This window comes from Motacilla alba, chromosome 1 (assembly GCF_015832195.1).
Source record: "Motacilla alba alba isolate MOTALB_02 chromosome 1, Motacilla_alba_V1.0_pri, whole genome shotgun sequence".
Taxonomy (NCBI): Eukaryota; Metazoa; Chordata; class Aves; order Passeriformes; family Motacillidae; genus Motacilla; species Motacilla alba.
In genome coordinates, this window is record NC_052016.1 from 54311321 (window position 1) to 54333812 (window position 22492).

At 37.4% G+C, this 22492-nt stretch overlaps 1 protein-coding gene across 1 annotated transcript in view; it reads right to left on the bottom strand.

The window, feature by feature from the left end:
* LOC119699262 (mitochondrial intermediate peptidase) overlaps positions 1-22492 on the bottom strand; it is a 66508-nt gene that overhangs the window by 42694 nt on the left and 1322 nt on the right. Inside the window, exons 2-10 of the mRNA XM_038132511.1 lie at positions 20426-20599; positions 18518-18606; positions 17429-17515; positions 16368-16431; positions 14497-14679; positions 11733-11889; positions 11281-11329; positions 10581-10641; positions 9888-9940 (exon numbers count right to left, since the gene is read on the bottom strand). Of these exons, the coding sequence (XP_037988439.1) occupies positions 9888-9940; positions 10581-10641; positions 11281-11329; positions 11733-11889; positions 14497-14679; positions 16368-16431; positions 17429-17515; positions 18518-18606; positions 20426-20599 (917 nt within the window). The remainder of the gene's footprint in view (positions 1-9887; positions 9941-10580; positions 10642-11280; positions 11330-11732; positions 11890-14496; positions 14680-16367; positions 16432-17428; positions 17516-18517; positions 18607-20425; positions 20600-22492) is intronic.

The window sequence follows — 22492 nt, forward strand, 5'->3', positions numbered from 1 at the left end:
CAATGTCCCCATTACCCCACCCCAGGATGAAAAGTATGTGAAGAAGGCCTTCTGATAAATACTTTGTAATATATTGTCACTGCCCAAAGTGGGGAGAGGGGGTGGGGTGGTGGCCGGAAGTCACTCTGTCATAGTTCTGTCCTTTGAAAAAAGCATGATACTTATCCACCCCCTCAGAAAAACAGTAGTAACAGACTATAATGCCTTAAGGCAGCCTCCCCAGAGGAACTAGCCCCCTACTCTGGCTAACGTTTGAAGATGTCACAATCTTGACATTTTGAGTACAATGAGGTCCTGACTAAACAACCACTTTAATAGAAACTACACAAAGTTAATGTCAGTCCCTTCTGGTAGAACATTGCCAGGATCAAACCTCTCCCACATTTAATGAAAGATGTGTGTTAATGTTCTTCTTGCCAATGGAAAATTGAAAAAAGTTTTGAAAACCAAAATTTTTTATACAGAATGCCAAAACAAAAGTGTTTCTACTTCTGATCTCAATTGTCCATTTCTGCCTTGCCTATTACGCCAGTGTGCAAAAAAAAAATCAAAGCTGAAGATATTGAAAAAGCCTCAAATACCACTACTGTCTTATGCCACAGACTCAATACTTAACTTACTTCTGGACACACCTGGCAGCAGTCAGGTATTATTATACCTTGAGTTATCTGGCATCCACTGTTTGCCAGCCAATGCAATGTCCAAGGAGTTACGCAGAAAGGGGTTAAAACCCATAATAAAGTGCAATTATCACAATCAGATTATAATAACCAATAATACTTCAAAATGAGTACTGGGTAGTGAAAAAAAAAGCTACTCCTCCAAGAAGTGTGTAATACATCTTCAAAAATCTTTGTCTAAATATCAGTATATATACCCACCAAGCAGTAATCATTCCAGACACCAAAACACAGATTCAATTCCCAAGTTTTGAATTTGGTCCTACCTCATACATGAACTCTATTTTCACAAATTAAGTACAACCAACTCTAAGTGAAGAAAACTTAACCCCAAACTTGCACTGATTCCAGGAAAACTTTCTCTTTGGGCTTACTTAGGAACAGCAGTTAGCTGAAACCTCAGCTATCTGAAACTGATGTTCTATAACCAAAACGCCAGCTCCTGGAATTATTACTGATAGATGATCTTGCCTTTCAGTGGCAAGAGCAAGCATATGACTGACTCTTTTCTGAGCCTCCACCTTCAAGATTTAATGCTACTCACTGAAAAATAAAAGGTGTAAGACTAGGAAAGATTAGAAGACAATGGGGAAAAGGGAAGAAATTGAAAGATTTGAACCTTCCCCAAAAATAAAAATACTCAATGAACAGAACAGGAAATGCTGCAATCTCTACTAGATCTCTTAAACTTAAATCTGACATATGGGTGTGGGTAGAAAAGTATTTGGAAGATTTTATAAAGTAGATGCTCCCTTGTTGAAGATTCTTGGTTGATTTCAGACACTCAAATGGTAGCAGTCATTAGCAACTTCATTGTTTCCAGATGACAAGAAAAAAGCATCTGTTAGCTAGCAAATGATTACCCAATCTCAGTTACTGACAGCTTCATCATCTTAGTGGGCCTGCAAGAACACATTTCCCAGGCACAGTATTTTGGCACTCAAATTCATACCAATCTAAAAACATGGTAGCTCAACTTTCAGCAGCAATGGGGACTGTGATTGTGACAGCAAACAAAATTTCTCTTCCCTCAGTCCTTACAAAGAAAATTCTCATTCTGTTAAAGAGTCTCAGGTTGTATCTTCAAAACACACTCTGACCTAGGCCAGATTTTGTAAAGGACCACATAAAACTTTAAGATGAAGACTTCTCTTAACACACTCCTTTAGCATTTTAAATTGCCCAGTAACAAAGACAGAACTCGTCTGTGTAGGATGCACAGCCTTTTTGAGTGCTGATCCAAGACTGTAAAATTAATTTCTCCTGAAGCTAAAGGGAAAACTCAAAGTTCCCAATCTTCTATTCCAGGTGTATGGTTCTTCTTTGATCCCTATTCTTTCAAACATGAAACCAAGTGTATTTGTAAATGCAGACTCAAGACTCCCAAAAAAATCCTACCAAAACCAAGGCATTCCTGCCTTGGCAAGGGGTTAGACTAAATTATCTCCAGAGGTCTCTTTCAACCCTAACAATTTTGTGATTCTGGGATTCCACCGCACATTACTTTTCAATTGACAGAATGAAAGTACAACTTCAGTCAATGAATTAGCTGATACTGACTGACTCTACATAAAAAAGGAGCAGAATTTCCAAAGTGCTTTAGCTTAGCCTGGCCTTGAAATGCTCACTCGCCAGAGCAAAGCTATCTTCATAATCTACATGTTAATAAATGTTGATGACCCTACTGTGCATATAATTATTTTTATTATACTACATGTTAAAGCAGCAACCATTCTAAGAATCACTTTATGCACAATTTTAAAGCTGTTATCAATTGTGAGCTTGAACAGTTGTACAGCTTTGTGCCTTCTATTTAAAACCAATAGTAAAAAATTGAAATAAAACTGCAAGAAGCAGCTGCTTTATTATGAACACACTCTTTGGCAAGCGGCCTCCACATTTATTCAGACAAGTTATGATTTTTATCTCCAACAGGAAGTACACTGAAGTATTTTTGGGAAAAGAAATCAGAAAGGAAATTATCATGACCCACATTGAACTACAGTAACAGGCACTCTGCTACCAGTAAAACTTCTGCTAAGGGTTACTGCTACTAGGAAGAAAGGTTAATGTTGTGGAGACAGACAGCATTTAGTGACAATAACTACTGCAAAGGAGACCTGGAAGACAGTTTTCTTGTATGCTGTAATTTGCAGCCCCAGAAGAGCAGACAGACTCTTCTGCACATGGCAGAGTAAGATCACCAGAAAGACATTGTACTGCTGTCTCCAAAGTTGGCAAACACATGGAAACATGGTTATGGCACTTCCTAAGGAAGAAAAAGGATTCAGGGCAGCTAAGCAAGCCTGGGCAAGAATCAAACACCATGTCTGGATACCCTTTTGCTTAAAATGTGAGTTCTGGACCATAGGATGACCATGTCACCAGAGAAGGGCAGACACAAATATTATGATACTTTCAAGTTTCATAAGGCACCAGTTAGAGGTAAGTAGCACAAATCTAGAGCTCAGCTCTGAGCTCTTGCTTCTTGCTGGAGCTTAGGCTTCCCTGACTGGACTGCATGCTGTATAGTTGAATCCCAGAAGGATGAAGAGCACAGTATTTGTTATGGGGAATATGCCTTTGAAAACCTTTGAAAATGCAGGCAAAAGAGATGGATGGTGTTAACTTTGCAGAGAACTATATACTCCAGCCAAAAAGACAGTACCATGTAACACTTCCTCTAGCATATCCCCAATAAAAAAAAACAAACGCAGGTATGGATTGATTTTTGATATTTGCAATTTGCTCTGCTACAAAAAGATTTTCCCAACTGCCCTTGACCTTGAGCACATAATTTTTTTCTTAAGCCATTATGTGAAACTTAAAGGATCTGAATGTAATTCTGGAAGAACAGGAAAAGGAAGTATCAAAACTTCTATCCATTACAGACATACACACACCCATCAGAAAACACAATGATTAATCTAAAAGAAGACTTCCTGAAATCAAGGATTTTTGTACATGCCTAGATATTAATAATTTCTTTTTAAAAGGCTGCTTTTAGTTTTGATGTAGGAAATATAGCATTTATGCAAAAAAAATGGACACCAACACACATTCACCCTGCCCAAATCAGTAACAGCATCAACAAATATATACATGAACTTCTCTACAATGGAAAAGAATATTTTCCTCTGTGCCAAACTTTCAGTTAAGCTGCTTTGACTTAAGAAAGATAAAAATCAAGATTCATAGAGGTCTCTTTTATTGTAATAATGAACCTTAAATTAATTGTTTCTCCTGCAGAATTGCATAACTCTCATGCTTACATGTTGAAAACTGTAAAAGACTGAGACACAAACTTGAACATAATAGGTTTGCTCTGTATTCATTTTGCATATTCCAGTAACTTAATTCACTCTGAACATCTGACTTCAAATGCCAAAGCATTTGTATTTATAACAAAACCCAGGAAAGAATGAAAATTTTCTCATATACTCTATGTCAGAATGTGAACTGAGTAACTTTATGAAGAGAAACATCAGTAGCCTCCTAACTAAAGCAGAAGTATCAAAGAAAGCTGTAGTTTCTTTAATGCAAATTCCTACTTCTTATTAAAGGATAAACTACATTTAAGAAATCCAGACACTTTACTTTCACAGTTTGCAGCCCAGCAGTATTTTTAAGAGAAGCAAAGTAGCTAAACCAATTAAAAAAAACGATTATAAAAAGAAGTTAACTGACACAATGAGGTTTGGTTATTCTTCAAGAACAGCAGGCTTCAAATAAAAAGGCTATGCCCCTGTGAGAAACAAAGATGTAGTATGTGATTATAAATAATTATTTCTAAGCTTCTGTGACTTCACTGAGTCTAAATGAAATGCAGACTCCTAAAATCACTTTCATTTAATCACTGTGTCTATGGAACGAGGCTAAGACTGTTTTGTGCAACATGACTTTCATCTACTCTGTTAAGAATGCTTTTTATAAAATTGAACATTAGGGATATTTGAATCAGGATCACTGTTCTTCAGATCACAGGCATTCAGACTCTTAACAATTACAAATTAGCTGCCAGGCAAAAATTCTTATCAGTGGCTATTATATGTAGTCCCTGATATATCCTGACCTTTTTGGGGGTTTTTGTGAGAAAAATTATTATCCTGTTGACATCCACAAAACTGTAGATGACAAAGTTAACTATCTCTAATAAAAAAGATCCTGTCAGAACTTTCAAAGAAACTTGAAAAGATCTTGTTAGTGAAGATAAAAGTGAGATGAATCCCTCAGGTTAACTTGAAGAGATCAAGACAAGGAAAACCCCTTCCAATTTTCATTACATGCCAGACTATGAAACTTAATTCCTTACCTAAAGGGAGACTCTGAACCATGATTTATAGAAGACTCTGGATTTCTTAAAAATAATAACAATAACAACAATAATAGAATGCCTTTGTACTCTCATCAACCATAAAGTAGCACCTGTATTTCACATTCTTTTTTTCTTTCTGTTAATTGTACTTCCGAGAATATTTTGGAGGAGGTCAAGGGGTACTTCAGAATATTGGTATCAACACTGCATACAATTTTCAGATTTGATTTAGTTTTTAAATCAACAATTTCTTTGTTCGTCCACAATGTTTTGAATAAAGAAATAATTCTTGAAAGTTGAATTCTGCTTTACAGCAATGCTTTTTAATAACTTTCAGGTTTTCCTTCAAAAAGCTTAATCCACCAGCTTCAGTGACTGGTGAGGTAAAGTGGACTTTCTATACCTACATTAGTTAACAGAAGGCATGCCTTCCCTTTCTTACAAATAGTTTGTTACACAAAGTTCTCCTCCTCTCTGAGCACTTTGGTTGAAAGATTTCCAATATATTTTGCATTATGTCTCCACTTCAGCTTCCAAATTGAACAGAGTCACAGTTTTCTCACACATTCTGCAAAAGGTCTGGGCTATACTTCCACATGGAATTCCCAAGAGAGAACAGTCTTTCATAAAATTAAAAATGATTTTACAAAAAGCAGCCATGAACAAGTTTCTTTACTAGTAACTTGCAAACCTCAATATTAATTGCAGCTTTTAGGAACATGTGAAACAGCCAGTCACATTTTCATACCTTGATACTTGGTAACCCTCTGAAAAAACACAGAAGTGGTGCCCACTCTCCCCTGAAGCCAGCAAACTATGTATAGTCCCAACAAGAAAGGTGGTGATTTATTCCTAATCTCTGCTAAGCTGGCACCCTCAGATCCAAAATGCCTGCAGCTGTCATGGTGGCTTCTCTTTCCTACACATCAGGAAACAAACTTATTTTTGCATTGATCTGTCATCCTCAAGGCTGGTCTTATTTCCTTCTGCAGTCCCAAAGAAAGGGACTAGCACAGAGCCAGTACTCTGCAAGCACATCACAGCTTCAAGTGGAATAAAATTTGGGACATTTTGGCAAAAACCCTAACAGTGTGATTTATAGCCAGTGAAGTCAACCCAGCCTGGCAAGAACCACAGGTTAAGGAAACAGAGTTCAATACCAAATACACAGAGCTCACTGCTCACTGGTTCTCAAGAACAGTTCTGAACCTCTGTCAGAAGTGACTAAGCACAGCCAATCCTACCTTCAAGGCAAATGGCTGACCTCAAAAAGTCTCTCACAGCATTTTGTGGTGATTTTCTGTTGTGTTTTTTTCTCTGACCTGGAAGAAGTCAGCAGGACTACCACATCTTTGCAAGATCAGGGCCTCAAGAATTACAGCTGCATTTACTGAGAAGTAATGCAATTTAATTAACACTTGGGTACTTGTCTGCACTAAAATGCAACATTATTATTTTTATAATATACATATTAGACATCTTCTTACTTGTTAGACGCTGAAGCATGTTCTAGCATTCACTGGTTTATTACCCTCATCCTGCCAAAATTCTTGAGGTTCTCCTAATTACTCTATCTTCTTTTAAGACACTACTACCATGGATTTCAGACTTTTGTCTCCTGTTTCTCTTAAAAGTACATTTATACCGACATGTATTTTCCCTGCCTCTTAAACTATAGCTACAAAAACATTACACTGTCCTAAGTGTAGGTTTAGAGCCAGAGAGGCTACTTAACATAGTCTGGGGAAAAAAAAAAAGGAAAATATCCTGTTCCCATCAACAGGAGGCTTACACTTTTGAAGTAGGATCAAGTTTCCAGGGAAAAAACTTGGTGAAAGCTGACAGAAACAAAATTGTTGCGGCCGCTTTTAGACAGAACAACCACAACGCTGCGGCTTGAGTCTGGAGCGCCTCCTGCTGTTCAAAGGACAGAACAGCAGCAACGGTCGGTAACGCCGCGGAAAGAGGCGACAAAAACCAACCCGATGGACAGCAAATGGCATCAAAACTCTACGGGTCCAAACCGTAGGATGCATGAGGACATCCTGCATCCTTCAGATGTAAATGTCTACCTCTTAGAATCAGTTATTAGAAATCTGGTGAAGGATTTGTTCCCTTAATACTGCTACAGTAAAGACTAAATGTATATTTACAAGATAAAATATATAAATAAATTTAAAATACACAACATGCTGCAAATATAAAATAGACACATTAAAAACATGTCCGGAGTTTCAGTGTCATTTGAGATGTAACTGGTCAAAATCTGGAGGACTAAAGAGAAATGGCTGAATAGGCCAAACTAAGAAACAGCAAACATTTTCCAGCAGACACACCATCCCATCTAGTATTTCTTGCACCCCCTAGTGCTGAGTTACTTAATCAAGAGCTGAATCCCCATAGTCTCTCCATAGTATACCTACATTTGTAAAAATAATTTGCATTTCATGTACCTGACAATACCTAGAAAATTATGAGTCTGTACTTCAGCTGGAGCCTCGGTGACAACAGTAGTCCAAAGGGAATACCCAAAAGCATACATTTGCTTCCCTTTCAACAAAAATGTTTTACTAAGCAGAAGAGAATTTCCTAATACAAAATCCTACCATGCAAAATACTACTGAGTTCCAAAACATGAGAGACAAATACATAAGCCACGCTATGTGCACAGCACTACTACAAATGCAACCATGGCGTTTCTGTTAAAGACTTAAAGCTAAAAGTAAATTTCTTCCTAAAGAAAGAAACCCTTGGAGAACAAAAAAAAAAGTAATAGACTAAACAAAGAACAGGAGAAATGCATGACAGTTAAGTGCATTTTGTTTTAAAATATATTTTGTGATTCCAAGATGAAAAAATGCAAAATAAAATAGGACAGAAGTAAAAATAAATAATTTATTTAGCTCATAAATAAAAAACCAATATTTTTTTAAAAAGCATTCCATCCTTCTCCTATGGAAAAACCAACCAACCAAGGAAAATAACATCACTTTTCCTTAGATGAATAATTTAATACTATGAGATAATTGGCTCAGTTAGGAAGAGAGTAACAACAAACAGCCAAAAGTCAAACTCCAGCCAAGCATGAAGGTTTGTGTGACAGATACAGTTCTCCTCTTCCAGTCACAAAAGTGCTGAACTGAACATACTGTAGCATCCACAGGGCATTCAAGAAGGGATGTGGTCAAACAAGGTAAGTACAAATACAAGATAAAGGATAGGAGATTCCCATTTAGGGCACAGACATGACAAGGTATATTCCCATCCTCTGTTTGTTGTACAAATACTCTGACGCCTGCCTAGTCTCACCCATAGAGCACAGTCCTTGAGACTATGCAGGGGAGTAGTGACTTCTACTTTTCAGAGATCATTACCCAGTGTCCAGTACCCTGTCAACCACCCACAATATGAGCAGAATAAACGTAAAGCCTTGTCCAGGCAGTTAGATCACTTTTTCCAAAGACAGGCAACTATCCAGAAAACAGGACCATGAAAGATCTACACTCTTGTGTTAAAGCAAAGCAGCTCTGCACACAATGGAAAATGACTTTATTCCCCCTGTCTTGTAGATGCTTGTATATCTGCCAGAAACAAATAGTCCTACCCAAGCTGGAGGGAGAAAAGCATTGGGCCCCAATCCTGGATTGTAATCAGGGAGGCCTTACACAGATTCAGGAGACTCTTCACACTGATCCAACTTCCAGGCTTGGTGCCTGAATACAAAAAAATAACAAAGATACACTGCCAATGTCTAGGTGTGTTTTACCTGCTGCTCTCCCAAAGCCACCATGCAATTCTTAAAGTAACTTAATTGGGTCTCTTACAAAGCCCCCCAAGGAAAGGAAATATTTTTCTTTCTAATGCCAAAAAGAGCAGAATAATCTACTTGTGATCACCAGCAACTCAACCATGAGATTGTTAGCTTCATGAGGACATCTGAGAAGGACAGTAAGACCACTAAGACTAAGGACAATCAGCATCAGAGGACACTCTTCCAGGAGGAGTAACAAACACAGTGCCTTCTACACCTAATGCTCTAACCCTTATGGCACACACCAATCCTGAAAACAACCAGGCCAGCTGCTGGCAATCCTTTCGTGCCATGTCTATGCTACCACAGCTTTCTGATCCAGAATAAACTACTATTTTAATCAGATACATCCAGTCTATGTTTGTTTAAAGATGAAAAAAACCTGTAAATCTGCAGTGAAGGAAGAATTTTTTCTAAACCCCCTTGTGAGAGCAGCACGTCTTTCAATTATCTTTTCCAAGAGAAACCTCAAAGGTCACTGTTGCTGATCTAATAAAGGCAACATGCACGGCTTACATCTTTCAGAGCTGTCATCTCATTCTGTGCAAAGGCCCTGTGCACTATTTAAGTCTGTGTAAAGGATTTCTTTCCCACTCTTTGCAAGAGAGATAAGAATGAATTCTATCCATAAACAGTAAAGATTTAAAGAAGAAGTTCCTATTTCAAGTCTCCAAAAGAGGATGAAGTTGCACATTCAGTAAGAAGCACAATGAAGTTAAAATATGAATTTGAATTGTATTCAGTGTTCAAAATTTATTTTTAAACATTACTACAGCCCAGCTAAGAACTAAAAGCAAAACAAGCATAAGGATTTTTTATCTGTTCTAGAACTGCTTCATCCTCTTTTATCTTCAAAGAGGGCCAATACTTCCCTGCAAAACAACACAGGAGCCAAAAACTTGTACAGGCATTTGAGCAGTAACTAAAAAATATTACAAACAACTCTCCTATCACATAATATTTATTTTTTCATATTGAGGTACATCTTCAAAGAAAGAAATCCTGTTTATGTTGAGGACTATCTTTGTCTTTATTGCAAGGACACTCATTTACATTACAATCAGAAACATAAGGAGCTTACCTCTCAGCACGAAGGACTCCACTGTAATAGGGGTGATCCCATGGCATCAGCATCTGAAAGAGAATTCCAGCTTATAACTACAATAACACACAACAAGTGAACCCACAATAAAAGTTTTGCTTCACTTGAGTATTTTTGCAGTTTCAGTAAGTCACAGAATTTTAAAAAGTGATGTGGAACAGTTAGGGCTCAAACCAAAAATAGCATCATATATCATAACCTGAAAACTTTTTTAACATTTCTTGAAGATTGGTCTTCTTATTCAACTATATGATAGGACTTCATACCAGATTTCAAGAAATATATGCAGTTCAAATAAAAAGATAAATCTAGATATGTACAGCACTAAGATACCTTCAATACAGTATACAAACTGGGCTTGAATCTAACCTAAAGTAGAGCCTTTATTTATCAAATGAGTAAATTAATTCAAAGCAAAGTGATACTCCCTTTCACTGCTTTATCTGTTGGTTATCTCAGTATCACTTTGTATAAACCAACAGCTCTCTCATAATCAATATTTGGTTTTAATACAGCAAGTAGTCAGAAAGCATTTGAAGCCAGTAGAGAGAATGTTTCTAATTCTACTACATCTTGTTCACTAAAGTAGAAGTAGTTGTAGAACATGATTACCTTATACTATATTTTTTAAAAGAAGCAAAACAGACTATCACATATGGAAATGTTACTTACTGAATTGTGGGGATTGAGCTTCATTTTCATCTTTGTCATCATTTCAAAGTCTTTTTGAGTTCTGAAAAATATTTTTATTATGAAAATGCTAATGAAATATTTTTGAGCAGTGAAATACAGTACATGATAATATTGCATCCTAATAAAATGTCCATCATCAGAAATTTATAGTACTATATAAAATAAATAGATAAAATGGCAGGCCCACATACAACAGTAGAAAAACCTTTTCAGTCTGCTTCTGCCATTCTGGTGCTTACAAATTCAGTCCCTCTTCCTGCAGTATAGCTCAAAAGTGTTTTCATTCTTAAAATACACCCCATTTATACCCAGTGATGAAACTGTTTTGTGCTGTGTGGAGCTCAGGGTGGCAAGAGGGACAAACAGGGAAATTTGTTTATAGATGCAAAATGTATGGAGTTGTGCATATGGCAAGACGACTAGGAGAGGTGTTCTACACTTCAACTTGGTCTTCTTGCTTGCTGTTAACTGCACTTCTTGCATTCAGTCCTGGGTGTTCTCTGATCACAGACATTCTAAGCACACAGCTTTCTCTTTCTCTCAAAATTTTGGGGAAGTCTTGGTTTTTGTTTCATCAGAGCACATAATAAGCAGCACTGACTAATTTATTACTGCATAAGTCCCTCTATTCTTGAAATAAAGAGTATGGTTAAAAAAAAACTTACTGAACAAGACATACCTTTTAGACAACTGTTCAGAAAGCTTCTCCAGAAATTGTCTTACTGTTTCTAGAAGGAAGGAAAAAATATTAAAATTATTCTTCCCTTTACATGAGACTATTTACATGAGACTATTCCAAACAAAAATTCCGTTAGACTTTTTAACAAACTACTCCATTCACACTATTTCAAGAGAATTTAGTACTCCATTTACTTTGCTATGTGCTGAGATAATGACACCTTCATAATTTAAGGAGTGAGCATCAATTCTGAACCAAAACATCAGATCCCCCTCAGTGAGTACTGTTATTTACAGTGACCACTGAGTATGGCATACAGCAAAATGTAACTGCAATAAAACACTTCACTGGAAGAATTATGTGCAAACTTAGCTAAAGAAACGGACAACCTTTGATCTCATATGTTACATGTTTGACTTCTCAACATGTCCTTCCACGCATGCCTTTATTACCTGGATTTTTGGCCATTGTTCCCTGAAGAGCCCTGTGGGCAAAGGTGTCATAGCCAACCAACTGTGCCAGGCTGTTCCGGCTGGCAAGCAACTCCTCCAATCGAGCCAGCTGCTGAGCGTTTGAGTGCAGGAAAATCTTGTAAGCAGCTTCTCGCACCTAATATAACGAAAAAAAGCCACATCGCTACAGAGTAATTTTTAACAGAAACAAGTGATGCAACTGAAGATCTGGCGTAACAGCTGCATTTCATTGATATTGGTGGGAAAAGGCTTAAAGCCTTTTAACAATAGTAATTACAACTGCCTGACAATTACAGCTCTTACCCATTAAAAGTGGAATGAGGAAATGGAATGAGGCAACCTAACAGATCAAGACTGCCAGAAAGGGTCCTGTTCTCTACTCCTGTCAACAGTCTCTCATCACCTCCCCCTTTCTGCCAACATCTGCGCTTTTCAGACCACTCTGTGGACTGTCTTAACTCATTAAAACTTCTGAAAATAAACCCAAGTTGTTCTCTGCATATCGGTTACATTTGCTTATGGTAGAATCTGACAAGAAAAAGAGACAAGGTCAGCGGAGAGCAAAGAGAGGAAGAAAAAAGCCCTATTTCTTTTGTAGTAGAAAACTTAGTCAGTCCACAAACCTTCACCTTTTCTCATATTTTTAGTTAGTTTGGGTCTTTTCATAACTCTGAAAAAAAAACCTACCTGAAGACTCATAAAATTTAATAAAATGCTTTTGTGTTTCACAAACCAATCACAAATAACTTTATTTCTACATATAGAATAAGCTCAAGAAATCCAGCAACAACTAATACTTGCCTTCATCTAAGGAAACTAAGTCTCTCTCCACATAGCATAAGTGAAGAAAGAACCCTGGAGTTTTTCAATATGCTCCTGATCCTAGAATTGTATCTAAAAGTCTAGAGTGCCACTGCCACATTTCTGAGTCTAAATTAATTTTAAATTTATAACTCTAAATTAATTCTTTTTCAGAAAAACAACATTAACAGTAACTAAAGTAAGTTGGGTTTTTTTTCAGGATAATTCAGGTTGGATGGGACTTCATGAGGTCTCTAATCCAACCTCCTGCACAAAGCAGAGACGGCTATGAGCTAAGACCAAGTCACACAGAGCTTTTTCCAGTGTGGCCCTGAAACCCGGCACATATGGGAGAGACAGCATAATCTCACTATTTCACTGCTTGGGTATCATCAACAGGAAAAACTTCTCCATCTGGCATTTCTCACCTCAACTTGTGCCTCCTGACACTTGTTCTCCTGTCATGCACCACGCTGAAGAGGCTGGCTCTATTTTCTCCACGACATCTTAGTAGTACTGGCAGGATGCTGTCAGGGTCCCCCCAAACCACCTCTGCTACAGGGTGAACAAGCCCAAATCCCTCTGCCCTTCCTCACAATGGAAGCACTCTAGTTACTGCCCATCTTGGTGGCCTCTGCTGAAGACACTCCTGAAGAGTGGGGCTATAATCTCACCCCTCAGTCTCTAAGGAAAGCCCAGATGCTGCTGGCCCTTTACTGCCAAGGTCACTGCTGGCTCATGCTCAGCTTGCTGCTCACCAGCACTGTGGGCCTTTGCCACAGATCAGACCCAGCCAGGCAGTCCCAGCCTGTCCTTTAACCAGGAATTCTCCATTTCCAGGTGTATGATTTTGCTCTTGTCCTATTCAAATTAAGACTGCCACTGAACCATTATCCCAGCTTTTAGGCCACTCTGAATGACAGCCTTCACCTTCAAGTGTCTTGACTGTTCCTCCCTATTTGCTCTCCCCTGCACATCTGGTAGGCAAGCCCTCTGTCACTGATAAAGGTGTTAAACAGGGGACCCCGGATAGACCCTTACAAGAATTCTTCCATTAACCAGTCTTCCTGTAGGGTGCATTTCAACCACCACTCTCTGAGTCTAATAACGAAATTTGGTTTTTTACCTATCTGGTTGTTCACCAATCCAGATTGTAATCTCCTGCCTTTGACTAAAGTCAGGGATAAACACTATCCTAATTAACACTGATTACCTAAACACTGAGGTAAACGCAAGTGATGAGCATCTCAGCCTTATCTGTCTGCTGCCACTGTCACTCACCCACCTTACACAGCACTGAGCCTATGTTTCCCTTGCTCAGGCTTTCAGTAGCAACAGTAACTGCTCTCATTGCTTTTGATGTCCCTTCCAAGCCACAACTGCAGCTGAGCTTTGACTTTGCCAACATCATACCTACACATACAGGCAATGTTTCTACATTACTCCTCTGGATCTGGTACCTTCCACTCTGTTTATGCTATCTTTTGGAGATGAAGCTTTTTTAAGAGTTGTTTGCTTGTCAAGCCTGGTTCCTGATACATCTGGTTGGCTTTCTAAGGATCAGGATGCACTGAGTATCTCAATACTCTCACACGCTTGCAGGATGCTGCCGTTAGAGAACTGCCCGCTTTCTTGATCTCCTTTACCCTTTACAATTGCAATTCATGGGATCCCACCTCTGAATAAACTGAAGTGTGCTTGCCTAAAATCCAGTTTGTATTCTGCCCCTCTTCTTCCTCGAGCCATTTGGGATCTGCACAGCCATTATTTCATACCTGCTATTATCAAGTATGCCATTGATTACTACATTCTACCAAAGTTTTTCCTTGTTAGCAATTACAGCATAATCACAAACCACATAGATGTGCCTCACTAACAAGTCAAATAACTGATATGCACTTCTTGTATAAAGGATGCCAAAGTAAAGTCAGGGAATACAAACCAGATCATCAGGACAATCAGCATGTAGACCAGCAATTCGTAGGTAATTGCCTTCAGCTGTAAAATTATACCGAATGTGCTCTGGCAAAACATGTTTGTCAATCTTGTTGGGAATGTGAGTTCCTATCAGAAATTCGTTACATAAATCCAATATTCTGACATTGAGGTCGACAGCCTTTTTACGCTGTAAGAAATATAAAGCACAAAATAACATCTTCAGACAGAGTACAAGCAGAACTTAAAGTTTTTAAACCTTCAACGACTCTTTCAAAAATGAAGCAGAAAATACAACACTTAAGATTATACCTACAGAATCAACAAAGTCATAAAGCAGGGCAGGTCAACAAGATCAGATGTTCATAAAGCATTGAAATGTCAAAGAAAATTCTCATGTTTCTGTAGTAAGAAAATGTACAGTGGAGTTCAAATAGAAATTCAAAAGTTTTGCTAACTTGTAATGGATTGCTATATAAAACACTGAATAAAAAAAAAGTAAGCATCTTTTAGAGAGATACCCTAAAATAGATACAGAATAAAATTCTCTTTTCCCTGTTTGTATTGTGCTGTTTTCTGGAGACTGTAAACTATTTACAGTATTTCAATCCTTCTCTTAGGAGTTTGTGATATAGAGTTTTATCATCATCACAGTACTTCACACACTTAATCACGCAAGATGTACATCAGTGAACTTGCTCACATTAGTAGAGTATGGTCTCCATTTTCTGTGAGTTCATAGCTCAAAAAAACAAAGGCTGAGGGTACAGATACAACATAACCTGTAAAGTCCAAAGAATGGCATAACGTGATCTCTGTCCTCTCATTCCCACCCTTTCTCTTGAAAATATGTCTTTGAGTTTTATTTTAAAAAGCAGGAAGTCTTTGTAGCAGAAGTACACTTCAGCTTAGAACAGGGAAGGATTTCTAAAGTCTTAAATGAGAATTGAAAAGAAGCACTAAGCAGCAAGCAAGAAAAGTGGGATAGGAAGGGGAGGAAGAGGAAAACATGCAAAAATAAGTGAAACTGAAAGGAGATGAAACACCATAGAATCAATAGTAAAATCAGACATAAACTCCAGAGCTGAAGTTTCAGGGTTGTTCTTTGGACAAAGTAATTGTAAAAATATATTCTAGAACCATTTTCTAGGTCACAAAACATCATCAAAACCATTATCTTCAGAATTACTCTATAGCATCAGTCTGGTAGAAGAGCTTTTGTACAGATCTTTTTGGAGGGGATGACTCAAATAAACAAGGAATTAACTTCATACAGTGACATGAACTATGAACAGACAGATCATCCATACCACAAAGCATGATGTAAGCCACTGGGTTTGAACAATCCATCACTAACTACAGCAAAAGTATATAAAAGCTCCAAGAGAGGTAATCAGACCATGCCCAGATACTCAATTTTGAACAAGATTTAGAACTTCTGGTTACGTAAGCACCCCAGGAGTGCCTGGACACACACCTGAACCCTTCTAACACACTCCACTTGATTAACCTCAAGGTCATCAAGGTGCATGGAGTGCTGCTTTTCCCTCTCTGTAAATATGTTGTTCTGACAGCTGAGTAGCTATTTTAAATATCTGATGCAGACACCAAAGAAAGAACATAGGATCCCAGGACTTGCTTATAACTCCTCAGAACAGAAAGGAATGATGAGGACTAAACTAGAAAGAACAACCAACTATCTAAAAACTAGCTTTAGAAGTGATTTAAAATAGACAAAATTAACCACTTCTAAGGTGACAAAATTCCACATAGGACAAACTGACCCAGAAGCACATGATTTCATGTCCCACACGTTTCATTATCTGGTCTTTTGTAGACAAGACAAATTTCTGTTCATAAATTGTAGCCAGAAATTACCTTTTCTTCATCCAAATGAATGCCACTGATCTCAAAATCAAACATAAAAAGTTCTGCCACTCGCCTAAAAATACAGTAAATCCCTGTTAAAACAGCCCCATTTGATAGTAAGCAGCATTTCTAAACAGATCTTGCCTTTAGTATTTATTTATGTTTCAAGTCTTTCACAGAGATTAACACCACAGTTATATGAATGTTTTTATTACGGACAAAGATTTCCTATGTTCTAGGTCCTTAATAATTCACTCAGTGAGAAACAATTTGTCCTTCATTCTTAGTTTAGTCATCTGCTTTGAAAATATCCTTCAAAATAATTCCAGTACCTTAATCTAGATGTTCAAACCATTTGTGCAAATTACCATTTTAATTTCCTTTCACACTTCATTTATTCTAGCATCAGAAAAATACCTTTCCAACTCTAACATCCTTGATCATGGTAAAAGAAGGAAGAAGGAAATAACTTATACATTAAGCTAGTCTAACTATGTCAGTGAATAAATAATTCAAAACTGTAACTGCATAAACAGCTAATAAAACCTATTACATCAATCATAAAGTAAACTTTCAATAAATATGCTGCTAATCTGATTTTGAAAAATATAAATATACTTCTATAAAGTGAAATCAAGTTATATAGTCTGTTCCTAATTTTAGTCCTAAAAATATTGATATGTACACCACAGTACAGTATATAATACAGTATATAATACAGCATATATGGTATATAATACAGTATATAATCAAAAGAATATTACTGAAGAAAATATTTCATTTCCTTTATGTTGTTCTTGCAAGATCTCAGTTATTCAGGATAAATACATTGTGTGCTCTACAGTCACATTCTCCAAGATTAAACAACTACAAACTTCCTAACTCCTGTGCTGGTAGTTTGGTAGAGACGAATAAATGAATAATGGAAATGTGGTTTGTTTTCCGAAAGTTGCATTTATTAATTTAAGAAAACACAAAATGTAAGTAAGTAAGGAACAATATATACCGTCTAAGAAACTAAATCTGCAAGGGTCTATAATCTATAAAGATCTATAAGCATTAATAAGTACCTGGTTTCTGGATCTAAGGAACTCAATACAGTTTCATCAGCTAGTAGACGTCTCAGACTCTGACACAGTTCAACATCTGTATTTAATCTGAAAAGATACAGGGTAAAAGAATCATGCATTAACAACAGACTAATATTTCAGTTTCTTGGTATTACTCATTCAAAGGCAGTATTTAGTGAAACAACATTAAAAGCCAAGGACTGTATTTTCAAAATGCTTGCTGGTTCACAATCACAGTTAAAAAGTAGAAAATTTCTACACAGAGCGTGTGTGGACAAACCAGCATGGAAACAGGTATTGTGCATCTGACAGAAAAATACTTTTGGATGGTATTTTGTGGCAATTTGAGCAAGTCTAACCATGACTGCTTATTTTTTTTTATGAACAAAGATAGTTATGGTGAGAGCATAAAGGTGGGAGAACGGTTTTCTAATCCTTTGAAAGGACACCATTAAAGGAAAACCTGAGCTTAAGTTTGCCATCAGATAAATGTGGTGCTGACTGCCACTGGGCTAGGCTAAAAGCTTACTATCCCCAGAACATTTCCACACACCCAGCACTGTCCCCATGCAGGTAACACTTTGTCCATTGGATTTGCTGGCATGTTACCCTGCACTCCCAGGTGGGATACGGTGGACAATGAAACACATGCACACAACAGTTTAAGAGCCTCTCAAGATAACTTATGAGTAACTTCTTCTTTCTACAAATTTTATATCTGAAGTGGTATTCAGATATTAAAGTCATTTTGTTATATATGGTATAGTTAACCAAAGTCCTGAGAAATCCACTTCCAAGCATTTTGTACATAAAATTTACAACCACTAGAGAATTGTCACAAGTCCTAGAAAAACATCACTTGAGCCTTTGATGGGCTTCAGGGACACGGAGCCATAGACTGCAACTAAAACAGAAAAACCTTTCATGAGATACTGTAACAAAACTAAACCCTTAAATATCTGTAACAGAAGACTGACACTTTGTTCCCATAAACAAATATTTTTGGTTGATTGCTGTTTTCAGATGATCATACAGTAATTTTTAAAGCTGCATATAGAAACAGAAAAAAAAAAAAAGAATAAAACATACTTCTCTACCACAGTACCAATGTTCCTGCAAGCTTCTTCAGCAGCCTCTCTGAATTCAAGGTCAGGGTGGGCAACTTTTACAAAATCAGCCTGACAAAGCAGAAGAAAAGAGTGAGGTAAAAAAACAAAAAAAAACCTCCTGGCTTATAAATAAATGGTATTCAAGCAGTTCCATTTATATTAACACTTATTTCTACAGTTCTATGCAATCATTTTGTAGAATTTGCCTTTTTTTGTCTAAAACATAAAGCTGGTTGGAAAACTTTGCTGACAATTATTAAACCACACAGTGCCTGTGTCTTTCCAATAAACATCATTAATTCACACACTTCTTAAAACATTTTAAGTAGTGTGTATCTTAGAGTCCTTACAACACAGAGCTACTCCAACATACTGAGATGTTATTAAAAAAGATTTTTAAAACTAAATTTTCTAGTTAAGAAGAAAGCACACCACTAAATGTGCATATTTCTCAATAGGAAGAAATACTGATTTTTGTAAATCTCCACATCCTTCAGGGGGTTCATAAGGCTAGAAGGATGCAAAAAGGGGCTGGGGAGCTAGGGGCTTCCACGACTACTGACATGAAGTCGGGCCAGCTTTAGCACTGAAATTATAGACTTAAAATATTAGGAATATATTTAAAGGCTAGTACTATATTGAAGATATTAAGCATGATTTTACAGAAAGTACATGCAACAAGCTGACAGTGTAAAATATTATTGCATTTTGATTGAAAAGGCAGCGTTAGAAATGTTACACACTTAAAATTTTTACTTCTTTTTAAAATCCTGTATAATACTGACAGAAAAGGTGCTGTAAGACAGATATCAAAATTCCTAACAACAGATAATAATCACCAAATAAGTTCCTGACAGTACTGCAAGCTGTGCATCTGTGAACATTAAAAAAACTGAATATAGTACAAAGGAGATAATTTTTGGTCAGCAAACTTGTACAAAACTATGGCCATTGAATTCTGACATTAATGTATTACTTAGGTATTGACTGATTAAGCAGAATTAGGCATAGTCTACACAAAACATAAGAACTAATGACTTGACAGATCTTGTCAGTACTTTCAGAAGGAAAAAGTGCCTGGCACAAAAGATCCCTTAAATCTACAAAAGAATAAGAAAAAAGATTGGAGAACTGAAAACACACTGAGACAGTCAAATGTGAAAACCCAATTGACCTCAAAACCTCAGTAAGCTATTCACTAAGAAGTAATATCTGTATGAAGGTTGGGTCTGCTTCCTCCAACCAAAGAATGTTGCTTTGATAAAAGATATACTTTGGACAAACTTCCAGAGAGCAATATGAAATGCTCTAATAAACTTAAAATTTTGTGATGCAGAACATCAGACCAAGTACTCTAAATCTGTGGATCACAAAAACTACAATCTAAGAAATTGCTGCCTTTTTCTTGAGTTAATAAAAAAGAGATACTGTTGAGTTTCATCTGCTGCCTTTACTCTGGAAGTTCTTTATGGGCCTTCACCTACAAATGATCATAACTTAAAGATGCGCATTGTCACTCCAACTTTAACTCTGAAATCAAAACCCTCTTTTCCACAATATAAGTGATGCTAGAGAGCTTATGTATTAATATTGCAGCAGAAGCACAAGTAGGATTTCACTGTTGTTTTTCTTGTTGTGGCCTTTATACTATTTTTGCATCTGTCTTAAAAATAACTGGACAGTTTGACCGGATTTGTTATCATTTGGTAAAAGCCTTTGTAATTCATTTTCAACCAATTTAATTTTCTGACTTAATACAAAACTTCACGGAGCTGATCTGCTATTTCTACACTGCTATCACTGCAGTGTAGAAAATCATAAAATGAAACATAGTGTAAGCTCAGCCAGTTTAAAAGAATTGATGTAAAAATAAAAGAAAGTACCATACCAAGTCTGCTACTCTGCACAGGCTATCTGAAAGCTGATCAAAGATCATTACAGTCTCTGGCCCAGGTGGTGTTGAACATGCCTTCTGGACAAGCTGTTCTGATTCTTGCAATGCTTTGTCCTGTGCTTCTTGAAATCCTTCTGGACAGCTCAGTTCTGGAACACCAAACAGACCCTGCAGTGCAAAACACAGTGAAAACACATCATTATTGCCCTCCTTGATTTCTGCACTGTTGTTTCAAGACTAAATTATCACTACAGAATTTTACCCAAATGACCCCAGCTAGCACACTGTAACACTTCACTGGACAGCAGCACCAGATATCAAGAGATTGCAGGCAACAGGAGAGTAGTTTCAGGCTTGCTAAATGAGCCCCCAGTACTAGAAGCAGACCTCAAAGGAATAATCAACAAGTGAAAATGTTTGTGGAATGAACAGTTTTATTCCTGAAGTTCCTATCAAGCCTGGCCCTGTCCCACAGGGCAAGGTAAACACACTTATTTGTGCAGGGTAAATGCAGATGGCACTTATGTTCTGCATTTGTGGAAGAGACTTAGAGAGGTTCTACCACTGATCAAACAAAATTACTAATGCTAGCAGATAGAGAAGTTCCACAGTGCAGACCTACAACAGGAAAAAGATTTCAAAGAATCACAGAATCCCCTGAGTAGGAAGTGATGACTAAAGATTTTTCGGTTTTATGTATTCTTCCTGTATTTGTAGCTTTGTAGACTGTTAATACATAGTTATATAACTTCCAGTAATTTCCCAGCTCTCTTTCTCACAGTTAACAAACTCCTGTTGATGCATTCTTGAAATTCTGTTTAGTCTTGCCGGTTAGTTTAGCAAGGACACTATTTTGCACCATGTATCATAGACATAATAAAATGGTTAGAAGACCAGGGGGGCTTGGGGGGAGCTCCAATGAGGCTGAACCCTCACTGGAAATTATCTAATCGGACAATATCTGACAGGTATACTAATCAACTGACCTTATAAAAATTGCAGAACTACAGTATCACATGTACATATCACCATGTTCTGCACCTTGAAGGCTTTCAATTAAAGATTTGGTTTTGTATTATCATTTTAACACTGTTTGGAAAGCTTTGTGTTTTATTCCACATGAAGAAAGGACCCACAAGGATCACTGAATCCCAATTCCTGGCCCCACACAGCACCCTCCCCAAGAATCACACCGTGCGCCTGAGAGCACTGTCCAAACACCTCTTGAACTCTGGTAGGCTTGGTGCTGTGACCATTTCCCTGGGGAGCCTGTTCCAGCACCCAACCACCCCTGGGTGAAAAATCTTATCCTAGTAATTCCTTAATTTCATAAGGAATTAAGTTAAAGCAAGATCTCTTCAAGCAATACACTCCCTTTGCAACTGCCCAACTACAACATGAGCATCTCCTCACCCCCTGACTACAGCATCGAACAGTGAAAGGTATGTGATTTCACACAAAATCTATCCCTTCCAAATTCAACCTCAGTATCTAAAAACCACAATCTGGTTTTTCAAATATGCAGTCCAGTCAGTTTACAATCCACTTTCTGCAAACTCTTTGTATTATAGTAGTCAGCTGCAGGTTTGCAGCTTGCTAATATTTATCTAATTAGAACAAAAAGCTATAAATTGACAGCTCATCTGTACAAGTATATATTCTGAAGCAAAAGCAACCCTTCAAGTACGCATCCAGAACATTTTGGGTTGCTTTTTCCTATTTTCTGTCTGTCGCTGTTGCTAGAAGCACCTTCTTCATATGCTAATGAAAGAAAACCTATCCTCACACTTCCCATGTTCTAATGTATTATTTGGGAACAGAAAGTGGACTAAAGTGAACATCAGAAAAGGTATTTTTACACATGTGCACAAAACATAAATATCCTTGTATCACGGCACTCTTGAATAACGTTTGCTGCCTAAGACACTCAAGACTGCCCTTTCACTCAGATCCTGATCCAGAGGATGCAGTGTCCTGCAATATCCCTGGAAGCTCCAGGTCCTCCTGCTGCCCTACATCATCACCCACCCTCCCAAGCAAGCTCTTCCTGCACACATAGTG